Raw genomic sequence first — 23781 nt, forward strand, 5'->3', positions numbered from 1 at the left:
ATTGTAATAAAAATCGATTTAATACATAATTAGATAAAAATAACACATCGATAACACACACATAAACATTCACAAAGCTGGCGATTAATAATGAGAATAGTCTAACTAAGCAAATTGGGTACACCTCTGCAGTAGGTGTATCTCAAAAATTGCCCTAAGAAAAAACAGTTCCACCATATGGTTTTGATTATCCGGGTAGGTAATGTGTTTCAGACATCAGAGTCACCATAATTTAAATCTCACCCTTGAAGGTATAATTACGTTTGTTTTGAAGTTGGTACTTAATAACAAAGCACCAATTAATGTCAGTCACCTGTACCAAGTGATTCTGAGGTTCTTCAGCATATCTTCATTGGTATGAACCTTAGTCACAGTAAGATAAAGTACTGTCCATACACGTGTGTTAAAGACTGGTTCCCATAAATCAGTTGTAATAATGTGTCTTACCGCCGGCCGGCTGTTGCACAAAAAGTCCTGCTCTGTCAGTAGAAAACAGACGGGACTCTCCAGTCGTCACTCGCAAAGCATTAACCTACCAATGAAGATATGCTGCTGAACCTCAGACGGACTTTTCGCCATCGGACTTTTCGCCATCATCGCCATTTTTTCCTGGGATAAAGTATCGGGCGCGTGCCCACTTATCCCCGTATTCAACTAGGAATTAGCGAAAACAGGACCCGGCGGAAAGGTAAGTATCGAAAAGTCCTGTCAGTTTCGGGGAAATCAGCCTGTCACCCCCTAGAAGATGGTATAACATGGGGGGATCATTATGGGTACCCCAGATTTGGCCTGCAGGAGGAAATTTGGGTTTTCAAATAGCCGTGGCAGGTGCATAAATGCGGCTTTGAAGAAGTGGTGAAGAATAGCACTAAACGGTTTTAAAAAAAATAAATAACTAGTCCCATCAAATTTGGGGTACATGAAAATGGGTGCAAGCATATTTTTAAGTCCCTCAAGTGATTTTTTCAAAAATCCACCTGCCGCAACCACCCGCATTCTAGAAAACACCTGCCGCATACTTGGGAACCCCTCCGGAATCAATTTAGCTAGTTTAGAAGTTTGTCCCCCATTTTTTTTTTTAATCGCCCCCAAAAAGAGAGTACCTTTTTTGGGTTGTCCAGAGGAAATTTGTAAAAATGTTTAGACATAGAATACCTTTGGGGGACATTCCAAGGGGTGCAGGCTACATTTTTTTTTTTTTAAGTCTGCACCCCAAAACCCCAATTCTGCACTTTTTTCCACCACCTATTCAGTGTTGAAAACTTATCCCAGTTTTTTTAAAAAGACTTTTCGCACCTGCAAAAAGTCTTTGTAATTGAATATGGGGACAAGTGAAAATAGCGAAAATGACGTCATCAGCGATAAATTATCGCCGATAACAGACTTTTCGCCTCTAATTGAATATGGCCCTAAGAGCCATATATTATTGCACCACCACTAACAGCATGGCACAGTATTTACCTTACCCTTAGTGTTCATGCTGCCCATAGTGTTACAAAAATGTATAACTAAAGGTGCATACACACACAACAATTTTTTGTACGATTATCGTTTAACAATAATCGTTTGAAAATATCGTTCACTTTCTGAGTCAAACGATGAACGATTATTGTTCATGCGCGTTCACGTTTGTAGTTCAGTCAGACTTGTCAACTCAACGATTTTCATTAAGTTAATATGCAAAAATCATTCATTACATTTAAATGAACATAGTAAATGAACAACTTTAGTAAACGATTTTAGATAATTTTTTCAAGGTAGAAAATAGTTTACTAAAATCGTTCATTAACGCAATCGTTGTGTGTGTATGCAGCTTTTGCCGTGGATGTTGTACAGATGTAACCAGTGGCTGTGCCAAAGCAGCGCGCCTAATGTGTTTCATGGAATAACCCACCACTTCATCAGATGAGACTGCTGGTTAGTCCACAATGATGCCACAGAAACGTTACTTTAGGACTACTTATAGGGCCAATCTTTACAACATCCTCAGCCTAGTTATAACTCATTGATCTTGGCACTGTACCCGCTAACATAACATGAACATTAGGCATAAATAAACCTCCAGCTCATGTGCTGTATATCATCACACAGACCGATCTGCTTGTGCATTGGACCAGTTAATGGAACGCCAGGATATTTTATTCTCTATTTCATATACTCTTCCAATAAACTGACAGAATGACATGATAACATAATAACTAGGGCTGTGCTGTTGAGTGGGTGTGGTATATGTGTTGAAATATTCTGTTTTTTCCATAACTCTGTCTCTAACTGAAGTGTCAACATTTGACAATGTTGACATTTCTGAAGTCTACTTTTGCAGGTGTCGACATTAATAATGTTGACATAATCAATGGAGACATTCTGACTGCATACTCTGTTGGGTATAATAAGAAACTGAGCAATGATCCAGCACAGGGGGCAGAATGGACACAGCGTGATCAGTGTATACTTATTATTACTCTGCTCTATGCTGCTGCCCACACTCCTTACTCCATGGTGATCACTGTATGTCACTGTGTGGCACATGGTTCGTGTCTTGTCGCCACTCACCGCAGCGGGCAGCCTCCCTCCCCTCCCAGGCTGTCCTGGCCTCTTCTCTCCCGGCCTGCTCCCCCAGCGCCGCTGCCAGCTGCGCCTCCACCTCCCGCCGGCCCCTCTTGCTACCCCCGTGTCCCCCTCTGCGCTGCTGTTGCCGCTTTCCGCTCATTTCCAGCCCCGGGGATAGAAACAACCGCGGCTCCCTGAACTACCACTCCCATAATCCCTCAGTGTCGCAGCGCTGTGACGTCTGTCTACCATCGCGGCGCCCGGAAGTGACGCGCGTGTCTTTCCGCAGCACCATTGTCTCGGGCTTTGAGCGTTTCGGAGACCGGGAGAGCTCCCGCGCCAGTGATACCCGATCCCGAGGGACAGCGGCCGCCAGCAGCGCCCAGGATGTCGGTGATTCCTCCCAATCGCTCCCAGACCGGCTGGCCGCGGGGGATCAATCAATTCGGCAACAAGTACATGCTGCAGACCAAGCCGCTGACGCTGGAGAGGACCATCAACCTGTAAGACCACTTTCACCGTTCATATGTGTGTGCCCGGCTCATGGTGCCCACTAGTGGATGAGGAGAGGAAGGAGACTGGTGCCCACCAATGGAGGGGGAGAGGACTAGTGTCTGGTGCCCATCAGTGGAGAGAGTAGGGTCTGGTGCCCATCAGTGGAGGGAGTAGGGTCTGGTGCCTATTACTGTGTGTGAGGGTGGTAATTGGGACAGGTACTGTGATTGCTGCTGCTAGGCCTCTCATGGCTGCTGTTAGTGCACAGGGAGACTAGTCCACCATTAAGTGGTCTATTTACTAAGCAGTGTTAGTGAAAAGAGTGAAAAGTGATATTGTGCCAGCCAATCAGCTCCCAACTGTCATTTTTCAAACACAGCCTGTGAGATGACAGACTTAACACTTTTCACTCTGTCTCCTAACACTGCTTAGTAAATAGACCCCTATGGGTCACTATGTCAGCACTGAAAACCCACATTCTAGTTATTTTTTCACTTTTATGACACTTTGAATTGCACTTTTTATCACATGCATTAGTATCTGGCTGCATCATTACTTTATAATATGGTCTAGTTCGATGTTTAACTTTAGTTTTCCTTTGCTGCTTAAATAATGAGACTGGCAGTCAAGGTAGATTAAGTAGTAATGCTTGCTGCCAGGTATGACACCTGCTTTATGGATGAGATTCAATTATCCGCAATGTGTGGCAACTGTGCACATGACAGATAATTTTAGCGGGGCAACATTGCTCTTTTTAATACGTACCCCTATGGAGCAATGTTGTGCATGCAATGTGCCGCCATTACCCACGTTTTGACTTTAATTGAATTGCACATAATGGATGAAATTGAGCATACTTAGTAACTATGGCTTATTCATATGCCAACATTTGTTAAGGGTACATGAAATGTGTCTGCTCAGCTATATGCAGCTCTAATACAGTTATTGTTTAAAAGGTGGCCAACTACTGAGAGCGATCCTTCCTTTGAACTTACAGTACACAAAACTACACTTGTGCATCATGCTTCTCAATTATTCTATTGGTGCGTTCATTGCTTTCATCTTTCTCTATTCCTGCCACCCCCTAATTTATGCCGGTGTCATTCAGCACACGTTGGATAAGTATTGTAGCTATTTAGAACAAGAATATTTCTATCTCTGACAATTTAGGAAGATGGAAATTAAAGTGGAAAAATGACATCTTGTGTATAGGGTGTAGTAGGTATTACCGCCGGCAGCATGGACGGCAGTTCAAATCCCGACAGCAGCAGCCCGGCAAGGGTGAAAATCCCAATCGTCCTAAGGTAAGTATCGCTAACCTAATTCTACCCCCTAACCCTCCCTTAGGGGCGCCTAAACCTAACCCCCCCCCCCTTCCCCGCAGCCTAAACCTAAGTCTCCAGGGGGGCTGCCTAACCCTCCCTTCCCCTAGCCTAACAATCCCGGGGGGGGGGGGGGTGCCTAACCCTAAGTCCCCCCGGGAGCCTTAAAACCTATGACCTCAGTGGAAATGTCTCCCAAAAAGTCTGGAGTAATTTGGCTACCTAGCTCCTGGGATTCCGAAAGTGTAAAAAAAAAATTTTTCCTTTGTTTATGCTTCGATTTCTCGACAATTACTTGTGAAATATTGGTGCCCAGACAACTTAAATATGTCCAATATTTTGAATAACTCCACATAAATAACCCAAATTGGTACATCATTCTCAGATATTATACATTGGAAACCTGTATGTTACTTTATTTTCCAGCATTCAACTTTTCTGATAGATACACCATCTGAAATACCTGGAATTGCCCATGTTTAAATCTTCAAGTTACTAAATTTTATGTGATGTCGTCCAAATCCATTCAGTGGAAGGTCCAGAACAGGCTCCCTGGGTCAAAGTTCTCCTCGGCACACTCCAATGTGAGGTCCGATTCGGACCCCAACCACTCCATTAGGCATCCCAGACCAATTGCAACTCCTCTGGATTTGGAATCCAGTGGAAGACACGGAACAGGCTCCCTGGGTCAAAGTTCTGCCCAGCGTACACCAACTAAAGGTCTGACCAGGACCCTAACCCCCTAAAACCTGTCAAAGATCCAACTGGACCACCTCGCGTTGGTTTCATCCCAATTGGTGCAGGGGTGTCCAAATGCACAAACAAACAGACCAATGAATTTTATATATAAGCTTTGTCGATTTATCACTCTGCCGCGTTGTCGCTATGTGATCTAATAGCTTACTTTTTCGACATTAGATTTGGCAGCCTTACCTTGAAAGCTGTTGAAGATATTGTTAGACAAACTAACTATATATAGATAGATAGATAGATAGATAGATATCAGTAAAAGTCAAAAGTTTGGAGACACCTTCTCATTCAATGGTTTTTGTTTATTTAAATTATTTTCAAAATAGTAGATTAATACTGAAGACATCAAACTATGAAAGAACACATATGGAATTATGTTGTAAACAAAAAAGTGTTAAATCAAAATATGTTTTATATTTTAGATTCCTCAAAGTAGCCCTCTTTTGCTTTGATGACAGCTTTGCACACTCTTGGCATTCTCTCAATCAGCTTCATGAGGAAGTCTCCTGGAATGGATTTCCAACAGTCTTGAAGGAGTTTCCAGAGGTGCTGAGCACTTGTTGCCTTCTTTTCCTTCACTCTGCGGTCCAACGCATCCCAAACCAGCTCAATTGGGTTTAGGTCAGGTGATTGTGGAGGCCAGGTCATCTGACGCAGCACTCAATCACTTTCCTTCTTCGTCAAGTAGCCCTTACATAGCCTGGAGGTGTGTTTGGGGTCATTGTCTTGTTGAAAAACAAATGATGGTTCCAGTAAGCACAAATCAAATGGGATGGCATGGCACTGCAGAATGCTGTGGTAGCCATTCTGGTTAAGTGTGAATTTTGAATAAATCACCAGCAAAGCACCCCCACACTATAACACCTCCTCCTCCATGCTTCACAGTGGAAACCACACATGCAGAAACCATCCGCTCACCTTCTCTGTGTCTCACAAAGACACGTCGGTTGGAACCAAAAATCTCAAATTTGGACTCATCAGCCCAAAGTACAGATTTCCACTGGTCTAATGTCCATTCCTTGTGTTTCTTGGACCAAACAATTCTCTTCTTCTTGTTGTTCATCCTCAGTAGTGGTTTCTTCGCAGCAATACGACCATGAAGGCCTGATTCACGCAGTCTCCTCTGAACAGTTGATGTTGAGATTTGTCTGCTACTTGAACTCTGTGAAGACTTTATGTGGTCTCTAATCTGAGGTGCTGTTAAGTAGCGGTTTCTGAGGCTGGGAACTGTATTGAATTCCTCATTAGAGCCAGTTTCATCATAGCGTTTGATGGTTTTTGCAACTGCACTTGAGTTCTTGAAATTTTCTGTATCAACTGACCTTCATGTCTTAAAGTACTGATGGACTGTCATTTCTCTTTACTGAGTTGAGTGGTTGGTGCCATAATATGGATTACAACAGTAGTCAAATAGTGGTGTCCACTGTGTACTAACCCTACCTCTGCACAACACAACTGATGGTCTCAAACACATTAAGAAGGCAAGTAATTCCATAGCTTGACTCTTGACAAAGCACACCTGTTAATTCAAAACCATTCCAGGAGACTACCTCATGAAGCTGATTGAGAGAATACCAAGAGTGTACAAAGCGTCATCAAAGCAAAAGGGGGCTACTTTGAGGAATCTAAAATATAAAACATATTTTGATTTGTTTAACACTTTTTTTGTTTACAACATAATTGCATGTGTGTTCTGTCATAGTTCTGATGTCTTCAGTATTAATCTACTATGTGGAAAATAATTTAAATAAAAACCATTGAATGAGAAGGTGTGTCCAAACTTTTGACTGGTACTATATATATATTTATTCTGTGACAAATGACGATAGCTGAATATCAGTTCTGCCATGGTTAAACATTGATGTTCCATCTCTGCAGAACAATCTCATGAGATCATTCGAATAGTAAGTGCAGTTAAATTTTACCTGTTTAATTTCCCTAAAAGGGATTTAAAAAACAAAATGTATTTTAAATACCAAAAAAACATTTACTTCTCTAAACTGGCAAAACTCTGAATGAGTGATTAATTGCTTTATCTTATGTTCCATATGTTTTGTAATAGTAACTCGCATTTACGTGGTAACTTTGTAGAATGCAGTGGTGGGAATTACAGTAATGATTCTTTTTTGACCTACCTTTTATGCACTTTAACAACATGAAAAAATGGATGTGTGTGAACGAGTCCTGAGAGCCGTTTGAAGCTAAATATGTCCAGAAATAGATGGGGAATAAAAATTAGGAGCTACCGGAGTGGGCTATTACAGATGTGTCCACATCTATCCTCCGTGCGCTACAAGTCACGCCACACACAACGCAGGAGCTCCGTGTGACTCGGTAGCGCTGAGCGTATTTTCGTGCAACGGTTTACATTTAGATGTGTCTTATTCGCATAGCGATGCGAATAGTTAGCACAAACAGCTTCTGCTGATTAAAATGATATGCAGCATGCCAATGTTCTGTGAACAACTGCGGGTGTATCTGCATGTGAAACACTACGTTAGTGTTACAATCACTGACACTGTAATGTAGCGTTTCATATGCAGTTACACCGCCTGTTGCTCACAGAACATAGGCATGCTGCATATCATTTTAATCAGCAGAAGCTGCTTGTGCTAACTATTCGCAGCGCTATGCGAATAAGACTCTTTTGAAGGTAAAAAGTCACACGAAAAGACTCTCAGCACTACCAAGTTGCGCCACTGCATGGCGCGACTAGAAGGACTGTTTAGCGCGCAAGGAGGCTAGATGTATGTGGACACATCTGTATGTAATCTTGAGAGATACTTGTGCAGGATGTCTTCCATTGTGGTCTACTCAATCTTTCAATATCAGTATGCTTTTGGTGTCGTAGAACAGTACCAAGAAACATAATTTTTTAAAGTATAAGACTGTCACAGTATATATCCCTATTCACTGTACTAGGACCAGGGTTGCATAAAATCTGATTTAAAAAAAAATATAAAATCAAAAACAAATGTATTTGATTTAAATCAGATTTTTTGGAATTAAATAGGATTTTTTCTTAAAAAATTTTTAAGTAAACGTTTTACATTTTTAAACGATTATATATAAAACATTTCATAGAAAAAAACCTATTTAAATCAAATAAATCAGTCTATGATTTTTTAATTTATTTTTTAAATCCAATTTTATGCAACCCTGATAGGACGCTATGATTTACCTTATTCCATTTTCGATAGTGTTCATTCCAGCACCCTGCACCTGTCACAACCTGTGCAGTTCCTCTTTCGTGCCCGGGGTGTCTCTCTCTGCTCAGCAGTTTGTTGAACAAGAGCAGAGAGAGACACCCCATGCAGGAAAAAGGAACTGCACGGGGTGTGACAGGTGAAGGGTGCTAGAATGAACACTATAAATCATCCGCATCTGTTAATATCTATATTTTCACTGATTCACAATGTCTGGCTGTTCGTAGCTCGCTCACAATAGTGATATTCTAATCTTTATCTGCTAATACATTTCTCTTCATTTATATTTTGTATATATCAATTGTCATTACCGTCATGCATCTTATACATTAACTATCCCCCTATTTGATTATTGGGGGGGGTCCTGACTGTTCTCACATGGTAATTATATGCCGCTGTTGTCTTTCCAGATATCCTCTTACAAACTACACTTTTGGCACGAAGGAGCCCCTGTATGAGAAGGACAGTTCTGTGGCAGCTCGGTTCCAGAGGATGCGGGAAGAGTTTGATAAGATTGGAATGAGGCGCACTGTGGAGGGGGTTCTAATTGTACATGAGCACCGATTACCTCATGTGCTTCTACTGCAACTGGGTACCACCTTTTTCAAGCTGTGAGTTGGGCCACGCTTGTTTGTCTGCAATACATAACTAGCTGCACCATTGCTGCTCTAGCTGCATTTGCCTGTGATTTAAATGAGCACCCAGTCTGTGGAGTGATGTATTTTATAAAGTCGTTACATTTAAAATCCATGTTACATTATATAAAAGTATTCTTCAAAACATCCATGTGTGGTGACACGCTGCAGTTTTGTCATTCAGTCCAATCGTAGAACTGTTTCCCACATAGAGGGCCACGTTGCACATGTTTTGTAGATGAGGATTACCGACAATTGTGGAAGACTGGCTGCCAGCACTCTCCTACCACTTCCAGGAATCGCCTGACTTCACACATGCACCATGGGAGTCATTAGCTGATCTAGCTTTCAATTGAGCCGGATGATACCCGGGGGGGATATGTATGAAACCTTGGAAAGAGATAAAATGGAGTGAGATAAAGTACCAACCAATCAGCTTCTTACTGTCAGTTTTTTTTTCAAACACAGCCTCTAAAGGGACAGGAGCTGATTGGTTGGTACTTTATATCCATTCACTTTCTCTCTTTTCAAGCCTTAGTAGATGGACACCTCAGTCTGTAAAATGGCAGTTCGAATCTAATTGGTATTTTATCTCTCTCCTCCTCCCTCCAAGGTTTGATACATCTCCCCTTAGGTCAGATGAATAATGACCAAAGAGGCCTTCCAGATATGCATATGTGCAGCCAGCCTTAGTTTCCTTACCTTGATAAAAACCTCTTCATAACAAAAAATACATAAAAGTTATTGTTCTCTGTTATCAATCATCTCATCTTATCATGAATTGTTTTATGTTTCTTGTCAGGCCTGGCGGTGAACTCAATCCTGGAGAGGATGAGGTGGAAGGACTTAAACGTCTTATGACCGAAGTATGTAACTGTTTTATTTGTTCTTAAGGGGGAGTGTGGTTTTATCTCATCTTGAGAAGTATTATTTGTGCACGCTATCTTACAAAGTTAAGGTTACTGTTTGTTTTATCAGGTTGAAGGTGTTCACTATTGAACCTATTGAAGTAAGCTATCGTATACATTAAGCTTAGTCAGCGCAGAATTCAGTTTGGTATGTGGTGTAAATGCTGCTGGCTTTAGCAATGAAATCGGGCAACAGCCGGAATCAGTAAATTATATTCCATTCAGCTAATAATTTGTTTCTTGTATAGTGTCATTTTAATGACTGATTTAGTTCTTCTCACAGTTGGGGCAGTGTTGTGAGAATATAGGTGACTTAAGGCAAGTAGTACGAGAGTAATCCTTTCTCAAGCTGTATGTATGTGATCTGAAACAGAGATTGCCGGCCCAATATGTGAGTGAAAATGTATAAAGTATTATTTGTCTTCTAGATCCTCGGTCGTCAGGATGGGGTGCAGCAGGACTGGGTAATCGATGACTGCATCGGCAACTGGTGGAGGCCAAACTTTGAACCACCACAGGTTGGTGCCTAAAAGTTCCAAGCTGTACAGAGGGCATGTAGATGGACCCTTTAGATTTTTGTCCAATCAGTTTTCACGATTCTTTGGTGAAGTAAAAGTCTAAACTGATTTGTGCTGATCTCCATTTTGTTTTCTCTAGTATCCCTACATTCCTGCTCACATTACAAAACCCAAAGAACACAAGAAACTGTTTTTGGTGCAGCTTCAGGAGAAAGGTAAATAGATGGTTGGTTTTCTGCTGGTATTGTCTTTGTATCACCATGGTAGCATATAGGGTGATGGACAGTCGGGTAGTGGCAGAGTTTGATAAATGCCAGTATACTACTTACAGTGCACCTGTCTCCGTAACATTTCTAGTTTGTTCCTATTATTTTTTAAATACCTGTTACTATGGGGCGGTTCAATTCATCGGGAGTTAAATAGCGCCGGGAAGTTTGTCCCAGAGCTATTCAATTCAGCACGATGTTTAGTCCAACAATTGCAAGTTAGTCCGGAGAATGCTGGTTCTTGCGACTTAACCTGGGTGTTTAGTCGCAAGAACCGCCACTAAAGTGCTGGCTGCAAGGCTGTTAGCGCCGCGCTAATTCGGAAAACAGCCTCGCAGCAGGCACTTTAGTCTGATTTCTCCTCGCACCCACAGGAGGGTGGGAGAAGAAATAATTTAGTTGAACTAACTGAATTAAATACTTGATGCCAATTTTCCATTCTATCACGTCATCAACTGTTTGTCAACCTCTGTGATAGGGGATATAAACCTCTAACACATTTACCGTAATAACTGTCATTAGCCCTTTTCCCCTTCTTGTTTTAGAAGTACTTCTATATGCCACTAATTTTATACCTGTGATCCCATTCTTTATTGGTTGGTTCCAGTTTTGGGTTACTGTTTTTTTGGTAATATAAGGTTTTCCCCCCTCCTTATGTTATATAGTAGGATCTGTATATACTCCTCCTCTTATACAGTACTTTTACGGATAATTGCCAATCCTGCCTCATATAGAATCTAATAGAGCCTGAATCCTGTGTAGAATGTGTTATCCAGTCTGAGCTATGCATGTAAGCTAGGGTCAGATCAGCTGAGGTTCTATGGTACATCAATAAAATCAGTAGATCAGGATTTTCAAAGTAACCACCTCCTTTATGTTTTAGCTCTGTTTGCAGTCCCAAAAAACTACAAACTTGTTGCAGCCCCTTTGTTTGAATTGTATGACAACGCCCCAGGTTACGGACCCATCATTTCTAGCCTTCCGCAGCTCCTCAGCAGGTATGTAACATTGACGTTAAACTAGCAGAGCCCAATGCTTTAATTTTCCTGCCTGTTTCATTATAGTTATGTTTGTTTCCTTTTTGTTCTTCAATAATCAATTACAATAAGACAGGTATTCATATTGTTGCAAGTTAGTAGTATGATTTCTGTATCATTCGATTTTGGGCACCGGACAGTGGGGTATATAGAGTCTGTTGTAGGACATTGGTTCTCTTACACATACCCATTGTACAGGGAACTCGGCATAGACTGATCCAAGGCAGGGTGTTTTTTGTTAGGCTCCATCGGCAGTCTGGACTTTTACTTATGTTTTTGCTTAATGCTATATGTAAGGTAGACATCCTCGCTTGACTGTCAGCAGTTCAGAGCAGGATGAGGCGATGCTATGCTCTTTATCACCTCTCACAACCTCACTTCCCCAAGAGACGTCTTTTAGTACTGACACATAGCTAACTTGGGCCCAATCAGTTGGGTGTAAAAGTCCCCAGGAGGTGCCACCTCCTCCCAAACGAAGTGACTGGAATCCACAGTCATTTCTGATGGAGGACTTGAACCTGCTAGGCTGCAGATTCCAGGTCACGTGGGGCCACCATCAGAGGGGTTGACTATCTCCAGAACAGTGGCTGCTAATCTGTTTGGCCCTGGGATTTGGTGCAGACCTCAGTCAGCATAGATGGCACCTGCTGCGGGAATGATTACAGTTGAGAATTGCATAGCAGCCTAAAACAGACACTGTGCTAAAAACTTCTGCCCTCCTCTCTGTCCCCAGCTGCAGGGAAGTACTTCTAGCTGGGGTTGGATTGCATTGCAATGTAGCTTATGTTTTGTTCTTTACTAAGTTCATTTGTATTTGTTGATACCTAGTAAACTTTTTTGGGGTGCTTTTCAAATTTGGGCCACGATTGTAGCTGCAGTAGTCTCTGCTTGCTCTGGTTCAAGGTTTGGCAGGTGGATGCAAATATAAAAATAAACTCTAGAGCCTCGGTGATATCGTATATATGCTTCTGAGCTGGATAAGATTATTGGTTAGTGGATGGGTTGAAAGAGTCCTTTCCTGCTGATAAGTTTGGCAAAAGTGCAGGGCCTTTGATTTCTGACCTATTCCTATTCTGCCCACCTGGTGGAGATGCTGGTGGATGTCTGTCTGCTACTGTACCGGGATCAGTGGTTTCATGCCAATTCCTTGGTGAGTGCATTACAGATTGGGGATGCATCATCAATCTCCAATCACCCTTCCAATTGTTTTCACTGTGGACTATATGAAGTGCACTTCATTGTGATTATCCCAATGCTGTTACTGTGATTATCTCAGGTGGATGGGTTCTATTTAAAATAACTTTTTGTTCATATACCAAATTATTCTTTCTTCTTCATCCACTAGGGGACACTGGAGCTTCATGACAGTGGGGTATAGAGGGTGGGTTGAGTTGAGCCTGGCACTTTAAAAATCTACAAGTGTGACTGGCTCCTCCCCCTCTATGCCCCATCAGCCCCAGTTTTTAGAATGTGCCCGAGTAGAGCCGGTGCACAGGGGCTGTCTCCAGCCCTTAAATTAAATAACATTTTGTAAAAGAAAATCAAGCAAGAGGACAGGCAGACTGTTGGCTGTGACAGTCTGCCTGCATCGTGGGAGCCGCCTGAGAGGGGACCACACGGCTACTGCAGCCTGTGTCCGGTCACTCTATGGAGGGGAGGCTGCTTTAGGCAGTTAAGGAGTCATCAGACTCAGCGGGGCCCGCCACAGCTAACACTGGCTTGTGTCCGGGTCCCCGCTCTCCCCTCACTGCCCAGCGCTCTGGCCGCAGCAGCCCGGTAAGTAGCACACCTCTCCTGACTAGCAGGAGAGGTGTAAATAATATGCTGGGTCTGGAACAGCGCGCGGCTGTCAGTGCCACGCTGGTGTTGCAAAAGAACACCGGCGCTGGCTGTTAGGTAGGCGCGCTTGGAGCGGCAGTCCTACCTCTGCGTGCCGGTGCTTGTGTAAAAGGCACCGGCACGTTTATAACTGGCGGCGGTCGTGCCGCTGGCCCCCGCTGTCAGCGCGGGAACACATGAGCGCCTCGCTTCACCAGCCGCGCATGTTCAGCTTAGATGAGTGTATGCTGCACGCATACAATAGCGGCGGCCATTGGGAGGAGGAGCTTATGGGTCCCTCCTCTTCCTTCCTTCCTTCACTGCCTGGGCTAGTTTGGCGCGCTCTGAACGGGAGTGGCGCCTCAGAGAGCTAGAGGAGCTACTACATTGGGCTCCCTGCAGGCACTGGACGGAGAGAAGAGGAGGGGGAGATCTGACAGATTCTACAGGGGGTCTGTAATTACAGAAGGTAGTTTTAACTACCTTCTGGTTTCTATTGAGTAGCATTATTAAGATCTGCTCCTCCCTTATATTGCACTGTCTGCCCCTGTTACTGAGCTGCATTATTATTGAAATTCTGCTCCTCCTATATTGCTTTGCCTGCATCCTGAGTAGCATTATTATTGAAATTCTGCTCCTCCCTTTATTGCTCTGTCTGCTCCCATACTTGTGTAGCATTATTATTGAAATTCTGCTTCTCCCTATACTCCTTCTGCATTCCTGAGTTGTATGTGGTTTCTGGCTGTGAGTACATGATGACTTCCAGGACAGAAAAAGCTGCTTCACAAAAGCTGTTTGCCTGCACTAAGTGCAGGAAGAAATTTACCCATGCTCGCTCCGAAGGGTCTTCCCTGTGCGAGACGTGTGAAGCAGAGAGTGCTAACACGCAGTCTGTCACTCCCTCCATCATAAATAGTTTGGCAGGGTTCATGGCGGATCTTTCTTCTGAATTAGCCGCTTCCCGTAAGGAACGGGAGGCCGCCAGAGATCTACCTAGCACATCTCACCCTTCTTTTCTAGCAACAGAACCAGCGTGGGCTCAGAATTTAGTCCGCTCGGTGAATAGCCTTGCTCAGGTGATGGGTTCTGCGTCTAAAGCTCCTGAAGCTACGGTAAGTTGCTCATCTAAGTAGAGGGCTCTTCCGGCGGTTCTCCAGTCAAATGAGGATTCGGCAGCGGATCACTCGTCTCAGGAGGAAGGGGAGATGCTGGACGAATCAGACGTAGAGACTTACTCACAAGAACCTGAGGCAATGCACTCATCCTAGCCGTAAGGGAAGTTCTTAAGATTTCTGGCCAGAAAGCTCCAGAATCGTTAGAAGACTCCTTATTTGCCAGGTCACAGAAGATTGCTGTCACATTCCCTGTTTCTCTCCAGTTGGACGAACAGATGACGGCAGCCTGGCAGAATCCGGACCGTAAATTCCAGATTCCTAAGCGTTTTTTCTCTCTTTACCCATTTCCTGCGGACAATAGGAAGAGGTGGGAGACCCCGCCACCTGTGGATTCTTCGGTTTCTCGGTTGTCAAAGAAGACCACGTTACCTGTTCCAGAAGCTACTACATTGAAGGAAACCTCAGAGCGGAGATTAGAAACCACTTTGAAATCCATTTATACGGCCGCGGGTGCACTTCTCCGGCCGGCCTTGGTAGGATCTTGGGTCAACAAGGCTGTGAAAAAATGGGCGGAACAATTGACTGAGGGTCTTAAATCCAACACTCCGCGGGCAGATCTGATTACCTTGGCAGAACATATTCAGGAGTCTGCAGTATACTTAGGAGACTCCTCCAGAGATATCGGCCAGATAGGCGCTAGGATTTCTGCTTCGGCGGTCTCTGCTCGCCGGGCAGTTTGGCTTCGTGCCTGGCAAGCGGATGCCGAGTCAAAAAGAGCAGTGGAAGCTCTTCCTTTCACAGGCGATATTTTATTTGGTCCAGAGCTGGACAAGTGGATCTCGCTGGCCACTGGAGGTAAGAGTACCTTTCTATCTTCATCAGCACCTCCTCCGCGTCACTCGTTTAGGGGACCTTCCTTTCGTTCCTTTCGAGCATCTGCAAGATTTCAGGGACGATCGCAAGGTTCGTCTTCAGCGGGGCGAGGAGGCCGTGCTAGAGGACGTCAAGCAAATAATGCCCGCCGTCCAGATCCCAAGCCAGCAGACAAGCCTGTGGCATGATGGGCTCCCATCCCATCTCGGAAATCCGAAGGTGGGGGCTCGTCTCCAGCGTTTCTCGGAGGTTTGGAGACGGACTTCTCCAGACACTTGGGTTCGGAATCTGGTATCTCACGGATACAAGATCGAGTTCGCTTTCACTCCTCCTGTGCGTTATTTTACAACAGGTTTGCCCGTCGATCCCTTGAAGCAACTAATTTTGCGTCAAGCGATCGAGAAACTTTTGCTGGCCGAGGTTCTTGTGGCGGTTCCCACTGCACAAAGACAACAAGGGTTTTACTCAAACCTTTTTGTGGTTCCGAAACCGGATGGGTCAGTCAGACCCATTCTGAATCTGAAATCCTTGAACCAGTATCTTTCATTTCACAGGTTCAAGATGGAGTCTCTCCATTCTGTCATTGCGGGACTAGAGGCAGGAGAGTTTCTGGTGTTGATAGATATCAAGGACGCCTATCTGCATGTCCCAATTTGGGTTCCTCACCAGGCTTTCCTCAGATTTGCCATCAGGGAAGCTCATTACCAGTTTCAGGCCCTGCCATTCGATCTCTCGTCAGCTCCCAGGGTATTCACCAAAGTGATGGCCGTCATGGTGTCTCACTTGCGCTCTCGGGGGGGTGACGATAGTTCCATACCTAGACGATTTACTCATCAAGGCTCCGACGGCAGAAGTCCTTTTACACCAAGTGTCCCTTACACATCAGATTCTCATTCAACACGGATGGATTGTGAACTTCCAGAAGTCTCAGTTGATGCCGTCCCAGAGACTTCAGTTCCTAGGAATGATTCTAGACACTGTTCTGCTTCGTATATTCTTGCCAAGGGACAAGGCCATAGCCATACAGGAGCTGGTTCGTCTGGTGCTCAGACCCAGGAAAGTATCTGTGCATCTTTGCATCTGTCTCCTGGGAAAAATGGTGGCTTCCTTCGAGGCCATCCAATTCGGCAGATTTCACTCCAGAATTTTTCAACTGGATCTTCTGTCTCAATGGTCCGGGTCCCACCTACAGATGCATCGGCTGGTGCGTCTGTCTCCCTGGATCCGCATATCCTTGCTCTGGTGGCTTCGGACGGAGCATCTGTTAGCGGGTTGGCGCTTCGGAATTTGGAATTGGACCTTGGTCACCACGGACGCCAGCCTCCGCGGATTGGGAGCGGTGGTGCTGGACAATCACTTCCAGGGGCTTTGGTCGCAGCAGGAATCCCTCTTACCAATCAATGTTCTCGAACTGCGGGCAGTCTACAGAGCTTTGATACAGGCTGCTCCTCTGTTACGAGGACTTCCGGTTCGGATACAATCCGACAACGCCACGGCAGTGGCATACATAAATCGCCAAGGAGGAACCCGCAGTCGTCTGGCAATGAGAGAAGCCAGTCGCATCCTTCTGTGGGCAGAAAGACACGTAGAGGTAATTTCCGCAGTGTTTATTCCGGGAGTCGACAACTGGGAAGCGGACTACCTCAGTCGTCAGGATCTTCATCCCGGGGAGTGGTCCCTTCATCCCGAGGTCTTTCATCAACTGGTTTGCAGATGGGGGAAACCACAGATAGACCTGATGGCATCTCTGATAAATCAACTACCCCTTTACTGCTCCAGGACCATGGATCCGGCAGCGGTGGGAGCGGATGCTTTACTGATCCCTTGGCCGTACAGCCTTGTGTACCTGTTCCCACCGTTTCCGCTCCTCCCTCGGATTCTCAAGCGGATCAAACGAGAGTCGTCCACCGTCATCCTAGTGGCTCCGGATTGGCCTCGTCGGGTTTGGTACTCCGATCTATTATTCCTTCTGGCAGACGAACCTTGGCCTCTTCCGCTACGATCGGACCTTCTACAACAGGGTCCATGTGTGTACCCGGATTTACGGCGGTTTCGTTTAACGGCGTGGCTATTGAAACCGCCATCCTAAGAAGCCATGGTGTTTCTAGGTCGGTCATTCCTACCATGCTTAGGGCTAGAAAACCGGTAACATCAGCGCATTATCATCGCATTTGGAGGGCTTATATCTCCTGGTGTGAAGGTCGTGGATCCTCCACTTCCTCTTTTCATTTACCGCGTCTTCTTCTTTTTCTTCAAAAAGGCCTTGATGCGGGCTTACGCTTGGGATCGCTTAAAGTGCAGATTTCTGCTCTTTCAATTTTTTCCCAGCGTCGCCTAGCTTTGATTCCGGAGGTTCAGACCTTTTTTTCAAGGGGTACTTAGAATTCAGCCCCCCTTTGTGCCACCCACGGCTCCTTGGCACCTGAATCTTTTCTTCAGTCAGCCGCCTTTGAGCCTTTGCAGGAGGTGGAATTGAAGTATTTGACTTGGAAGATGATCCTTTTATTGGCCCTGGCTTCGGCCAAACGAGTGTCTGAACTTGGAGCCTTGTCCTGCCGTTCCCCTTAGCTGATTTTTCACGAGGATCGGGCGGAACTTCGTACCCGCCCTTCCTTTTTGCCCAAGGTGGTCTCGGGTTTTCATCTGAATCAGCCGATTGTAGTGCCAGCGTTGTCGGACTCTTGTGGGGATTCTCACTCCTTGGATGTGGTTCGGGCACTTCGCATTTATGTGTCTCGTACTGAGGGGCTACGTAAATCAGAGGCTCTGTTCGTCCTTTATGATGCTAATCGGCGTGGCTGGCCTGCGTCTAAGCAAACTTTGGCCAGGTGGATTCGTCTGACTATTCGTCGGGCATATGTGGCTTCTGCTAGACCACCGCCGGTATCCCATTTCTGCGCATTCTACGCGCTCTGTGGGTACTTCTTGGGCGGCACGTAGAGGTGTCTCAGCTTCACAGCTTTGTAGGGCAGCGAAGTGGTCTTCGGTTCATACTTTTGTACGTTTCTACAGATTTGACACTTTTGCGGCTTCAGCTTCAAATTTTGGTCGTAGTGTTTTGCAGGGCGTTCAGCACTCTTCCCCCCCCCCCCCTACCCCAGGAGGGTAGCTTTGGGACGTCTCCAGTGTCCCCCTAGTGGATGAAGGAGAAAACAGGATTTTGGTACTTGCCGTTAAATCCATTTCTCCGATTCCACAGGGGACACTGGACGCCCACCCAGTGCTTCTTGCCTGTTCTCAGTTACTTGTTCTGCTTCAGTTCTGTTGCAGTTTGGTCTGTTTTCGTTGTGTGACTGTTTACCCCTGCAGCCTGCTGTGTTCTTGCAGTGTGTCAGTATGTTGGATTGTTTATTTTCCTGTTCTCCTTCTCTGTTCTTCAGTCTGTTCTCCGTCTCCTCTCGGGCTCAGTTCTTTAAAACTGGGGCTGATGGGGCATAGAGGGGGAGGAGCCAGTCACACTTGTAGGTTTTTAAAGTGCCAGGCTCAACTCAACCCACCGTCTATACCCCACTGTCATGAAGCTCCAGTGTCCCCTGTGGAATCGGAGAAATGGATTTAATGGTAAGTACCAAAATCCTGTTTTTTTTGGCAATTTTGAATCGCCAAACACTCAACACTTGTGTTCAGATGGGAGGGCTCAAAGTGGAATTGTTGAGATCCATAACCAACTGGATAGAAAAGGACAAATACATGGAATCTATGGTTGTCAGTGGTGCTGCTTGCATGTTCCAATTTTGTAAGGTCACCAATGCTTGTATGATTTATGGTTCAATCCCACCATTCTTATTATTGGGTGCTGTGATTTGGTCTTGGAACAGCTGAATGAGTGTTCACAGAAATGATGGCAATCACGGCTGCTCTCTTGTGGTCCAGAGTGGTGAAACTCATCCCCTATCTCACCTATCTTTTGATCAAGGCAGAATCCACAACTTTGCTTTCAGCACCCTGTTAGGAGCCAGGGAAGACACAAGTTCCACTGGAAGTTGGATTATCCAGAAATCCAGTCTGGTCCCTGATTAGAAGTTGGTCTTTCTAGTTCTGTTGTTTGACACTCGACAGCAAGATGATTCATCCAGAGGGCAAACTGGCCTTTTTACAGAGTGGTAAGGTGTCTAGTCACTCTTGGACTCTTTCCACATTTCATGCTGGGCAGTTTGCATGGCTCTATTTAAGGGCATTTCAAAATGAGCTTCCCTCAAAATGGGACAAAAATCGTACAACCACTTGATTAGATAATACATTGGTCTGTCTCCGAGAAGGCCTTTGTTGCTCCTCTGGTGGCACAAATATGAAAACCTCTGCGGTTCTCCTTTGTCATAAAGAAATGGAAAATTGTGATGACAGATGCCAACCTCCTTGGCCTATGGAGCTGTCGTCCTTGACTAGCGGTTTCAGGGTCTGTTGTTTCCAGTGGAACTCAATCTTCCAATAAATATTTCTTGGTTTTATGTGCCAGAACAGAGGCTCCTTCTGTAGCTGGGAAAACTCATAAGGATTCAGTCACAGTGTTATCGCAGTGAGGTACTTCAGCCATCTGGTAGGCACAAAAAAACTCCCTTGCAATGAACAAAAGAAGCAGGATCATGCACTGGGAAGACCAAAATATTCCTGCAGTATCTTCTTGTGTTTATACCAGGGGTGTAAAACTTAAGAGGCCAACACTTCAACCGCCCCGTTCTGTAGCCCAGAGAGTGGTCCATTATGCTAGACCTCTTCCAATGGATCATGTAGTGATGAGGTCAGCCAGGTGTTGACATGATGGCATTCTCGATTGGACCACATGGTGGAATGTATCTGCACAAGGACCTGGGATAGCAAGTGTTTCTTCTCAATACTATGTTGGTCTTATGGAATATTCAATTGATTATCTATTCCCTCCGATGGTGGGAATTATCTATTCCACGTATCCGAAAATGGGTAAAGCAGGAATCTGTCCAATAGTAGTGGCAGACTGACCAAGATGGTCATTGTACACTTATGTTCTCAGGATATTAGTAGGTCTGTTACGTTATGTTCCTCTAAGAAAGCTCCTGTTATCTAGAGGACCTTTTACCAACAGGGACTGGCTTTAGCGGTGCGGCAGTTGGAGAAAAAGAAAGGGGTGGGGGGGTTCGCATTTCAGGATATGGTTTCTCTGAACCATTTGCACGTCTCAACGAAGTATGCTCATAGGGTCTGGAAGACTTATGTCAGTTGGCGTGAGGGGCGGATATTTCCAGCTACTTCTTTCCCATTAGTCCGCATACACTTTCTGCAGAATGGCTTCGTTTATGAGTTAAAATTGAGTTTTTAAAGGATCTGCACTCTGCTTTCTTCCAGAAGACTGTGTACTTTCTACCGGACGTGCAGACCTTTTTGTTGGATGTGCGCCTTTGCGACCACCCTGCAGTCCTCATTTAGTATTGGTGACATTCCAACAACCCCCGTTTGAACAGTGGAGTTGAAGTTTTTCACTGACCAATTTATCTCTGCCCATTTCCACGGCCCGAATGGTATCAAAGCTTGTTTTTGGAAATCTCCCTATCAGATGTTTCATGAGTACCAAGCCTGGTTTTAGCCTGTTGTGGTTTCTGAGTTTCACTTGGCTCAAGATAATGTGATCTTTGCATTATGGGAGTCATTCAGACCCACTCGCGAGCGGCAGTACGCTCGCAAGTGGGTCGATGGTCCCCACTGCGCATGCGCACGACGGAGGGAGCTCCGTCGTGCGCATGCGCGAGACCCGGCGAGCGAAGGACTTTCCATCGCTCCGGGTCTCGCACCAAAGGGGGCGTGCTGTCGATGTTGATTGACAGCACGCCCCCTTTGGTGGGCGTGCCTGCCAGACGGAGGCGTTCCCATGGGAACGCCTACCGTCTGAAGCCGGCCCCACTGACATCACTAGTGATGTCAGTGGGAGTGATTTTGGCTCTGATAGAGCCAAAATCACTCCTGGCCTTGCGGCTGGGAAACCCGACCGCAGGGTTTCCCTCGCAATTCCGATGGTCGCGATGGTCAAGACCATCGCGACCATCTTTTTGCACGCTCGTATATGCTGTGGGTGGTGACCCACAGCTATACGAGCGTCCAGGAGGACGCTCCATATTAATGGAGGAGGGCCCTGATTCAGAGCGAGCGCTCTGGTCAGAGCGTCCGGCTCTGAATCAGGGCCTATGTCCTAATTCACATATGGAGAAGGGAAATTTCTTCACTTATTGGATGTTATGGCATTAATGATCTATGTCAAAAGGTCATTGGAATTTAGATGGTATATGATGCTTACAAAAGAGGGTGGCCTGCATCAATACAAACTGTAGCAATGTGGATCACCTCGGTGATTCATCAGGCTTATATTAGGAGTAGGAAAAACTATCCCTTACAATGTGAAGACACATTCAACCAGATCGGTGAGCACCTCATAGGTCGGTCTGGGACAGTGCTATGGCTGGGCAGTTGTATCCGGCAGCCACATGGTCTGTGGTCTAGATCTTTACAAAATGTTACAAGTTAATTGTGTTTGCAGCTAAGGACACCAGTTTTGTTGTGCAGCTTTGGGACATTGCTATAGTCCAGTGTCCCCCATGGAATCATAGACAAAGCAGGACTTTAATATTTGCATTAAATCCTTTTCTCTGAATCAATTGGGAGGCATTGTGTGTCCACCATATTTCACTGTTAAAAAGTGTGCCCAATGTAAATGTTGGCCTCACTTTGTGTTAGTTTCTTTCAGCTCTGTCCTGTAACTGAAGGCCTGATTCAGTATGAAACGCAGCTGCGAATCCGTATGGAACGCAGCTGCTAAAATATGCTCATTTGCCAAAACTCAGCCACCATAAAGACGCCCAATGCTGCCTTCTCATATCGGTCCAATCTCTCTCTGCATAAACATCGGTACCATCAATTCACATCGGCTACTCGCAGCAGTTACAGCAGGTCTGACCAGCCACAGACACTACAAGTCTCATTGCACGCAGAGGGCTCCAATTCTGCGTAAGCATGCGCAGTGTCTATTTTATGCACGCCCATGAAACTGCCTTCATGTGGACACACACCTGCGTTTTTCTGACCACTCCTTCGTCCCCCCCCCCGGAACGCTGACAGCCTGTCACTCACTTTGCGATGGATTCTTAGGTACCATGAATAAAGTTAAAATGCATGTGTAAAGGACTCTGTGCACAAACTAGTTGTGTATGTATGTATGTATGTATGTATGTATAATATATATATATATATATATATATAAATATAAACTGATGAAAGAAAAAAATATATATGTATATATATAGTGTTTTTTTATTTGGGAAAGGAAACTTTTAAAAGTTTTCGTCATCCCTCAGTATGGAGTTTAGCCAATGTTTTATCAGCTATATCTATTAGATTTTCATAAAATAGAAGCTGTTTAACTGGATTAGTTACTAGTAACAATCAACCTCGTTTATAAGGTATTCACCTTCTGATTAACATCTGAAAGCACTATAGCAATAATTTCCTTAGATAGAAAATAGTTATTTAAGACACTGCTTTAACCAATTGATATTATGAGTATGATGTAATTAAGGTCCAAGGTAGATCCCAGCTACAGACAGTCTGTTCTGTGGTTGTTATCTCCATTTGCCCATATCAAGCTCTGACTACCTAACGTGTTGAACACAGGCAGTCTGTTTTGTTTAGCATGTTTTGTCTTACATTGTGCTCTTATGGTGTATGCTTAAAAATCACAGGGAAAAGATATACGGAAGATAGCAACTGCAAATCCCCTATAATATAACATATACAGTGTTCCGACCTGAAAATAAAATTTTAGATACATACAGTATTATTTTTACAACCATACACTTGAGCCTTATCAGAGAATAATAGATTATCTACCATTATTTGGGAATGCCACATCTGTCTGTGGATGAAAAGATTACAAATATCATGAGCAGAATGTCTAACAAAGTAATCTACACTCCTGAGCATAATGTCTAACAAAGTAATCTACACTCATGAGCAAATGTCTAACAGAGTAATCTACAATCTCTAAATCTCTTCCACAGGTTCAACTTTATTTACAACTGATCTTTTGTGAAGTCTTTAGATAACAACGTGTGGGTGAAGCGGTCTCTGTGAGCACAGCTTCATAATGTGGTAAACTTGACAAAATAGTTTTTTTTTTCTCTCCGAAGTCCACATACCTTGTTGCTGTCACAATATAAAGACTGTGCCGACTTACGCAGCAGCGAGATATGTTAGTGTTTTTATTTTATTTTTTTTATCGTTTCATTGTCGATCACTTTTCTTACATAATAAAATGGTTTAAAATTGTC

At 44.6% G+C, this 23781-nt stretch overlaps 2 protein-coding genes across 2 annotated transcripts in view; one reads left to right on the forward strand and one right to left on the reverse strand.

Moving 5' to 3' along the window:
- Nucleotides 1–2805, reverse strand: part of OGFOD1 (2-oxoglutarate and iron dependent oxygenase domain containing 1) — an 18156-nt gene extending 15351 nt beyond the window's left edge. The window contains exon 1 of the mRNA XM_088471902.1: nt 2554–2805. Within this exon, the coding sequence (XP_088328028.1) occupies nt 2554–2710 (157 nt within the window). The 5' untranslated portion in view covers nt 2711–2805. The remainder of the gene's footprint in view (nt 1–2553) is intronic.
- Nucleotides 2735–23781, forward strand: NUDT21 (nudix hydrolase 21). The gene is made up of 7 exons (XM_088471903.1): nt 2735–3053; nt 8734–8934; nt 9761–9824; nt 10295–10384; nt 10524–10599; nt 11534–11648; nt 23512–23781. Exons 1-7 carry the CDS (start codon nt 2938–2940, stop codon nt 23531–23533), a joined length of 684 nt encoding a protein of 227 aa, XP_088328029.1. The 5' UTR covers nt 2735–2937; the 3' UTR covers nt 23534–23781.

Source organism: Taudactylus pleione, unplaced genomic scaffold, assembly GCF_031769625.1.
Source record: "Taudactylus pleione unplaced genomic scaffold, aTauple2 ptg000117l, whole genome shotgun sequence".
NCBI classification, from domain to species: Eukaryota; Metazoa; Chordata; class Amphibia; order Anura; family Myobatrachidae; genus Taudactylus; species Taudactylus pleione.

Bases quoted from the DNA above. Each gene is read 5' to 3' on its own strand.
- NUDT21 (XM_088471903.1), top strand. From the start codon at position 2,938: ATGTCGGTGATTCCTCCCAATCGCTCCCAGACCGGCTGGCCGCGGGGG. The intron at 8,935-9,760 runs GTGAGTTGGGCC...GTTTCTTGTCAG, and splicing joins GGTACCACCTTTTTCAAGCT to GCCTGGCGGTGAACTCAATC. The intron at 9,825-10,294 runs GTATGTAACTGT...TTTGTCTTCTAG, and splicing joins TTAAACGTCTTATGACCGAA to ATCCTCGGTCGTCAGGATGG.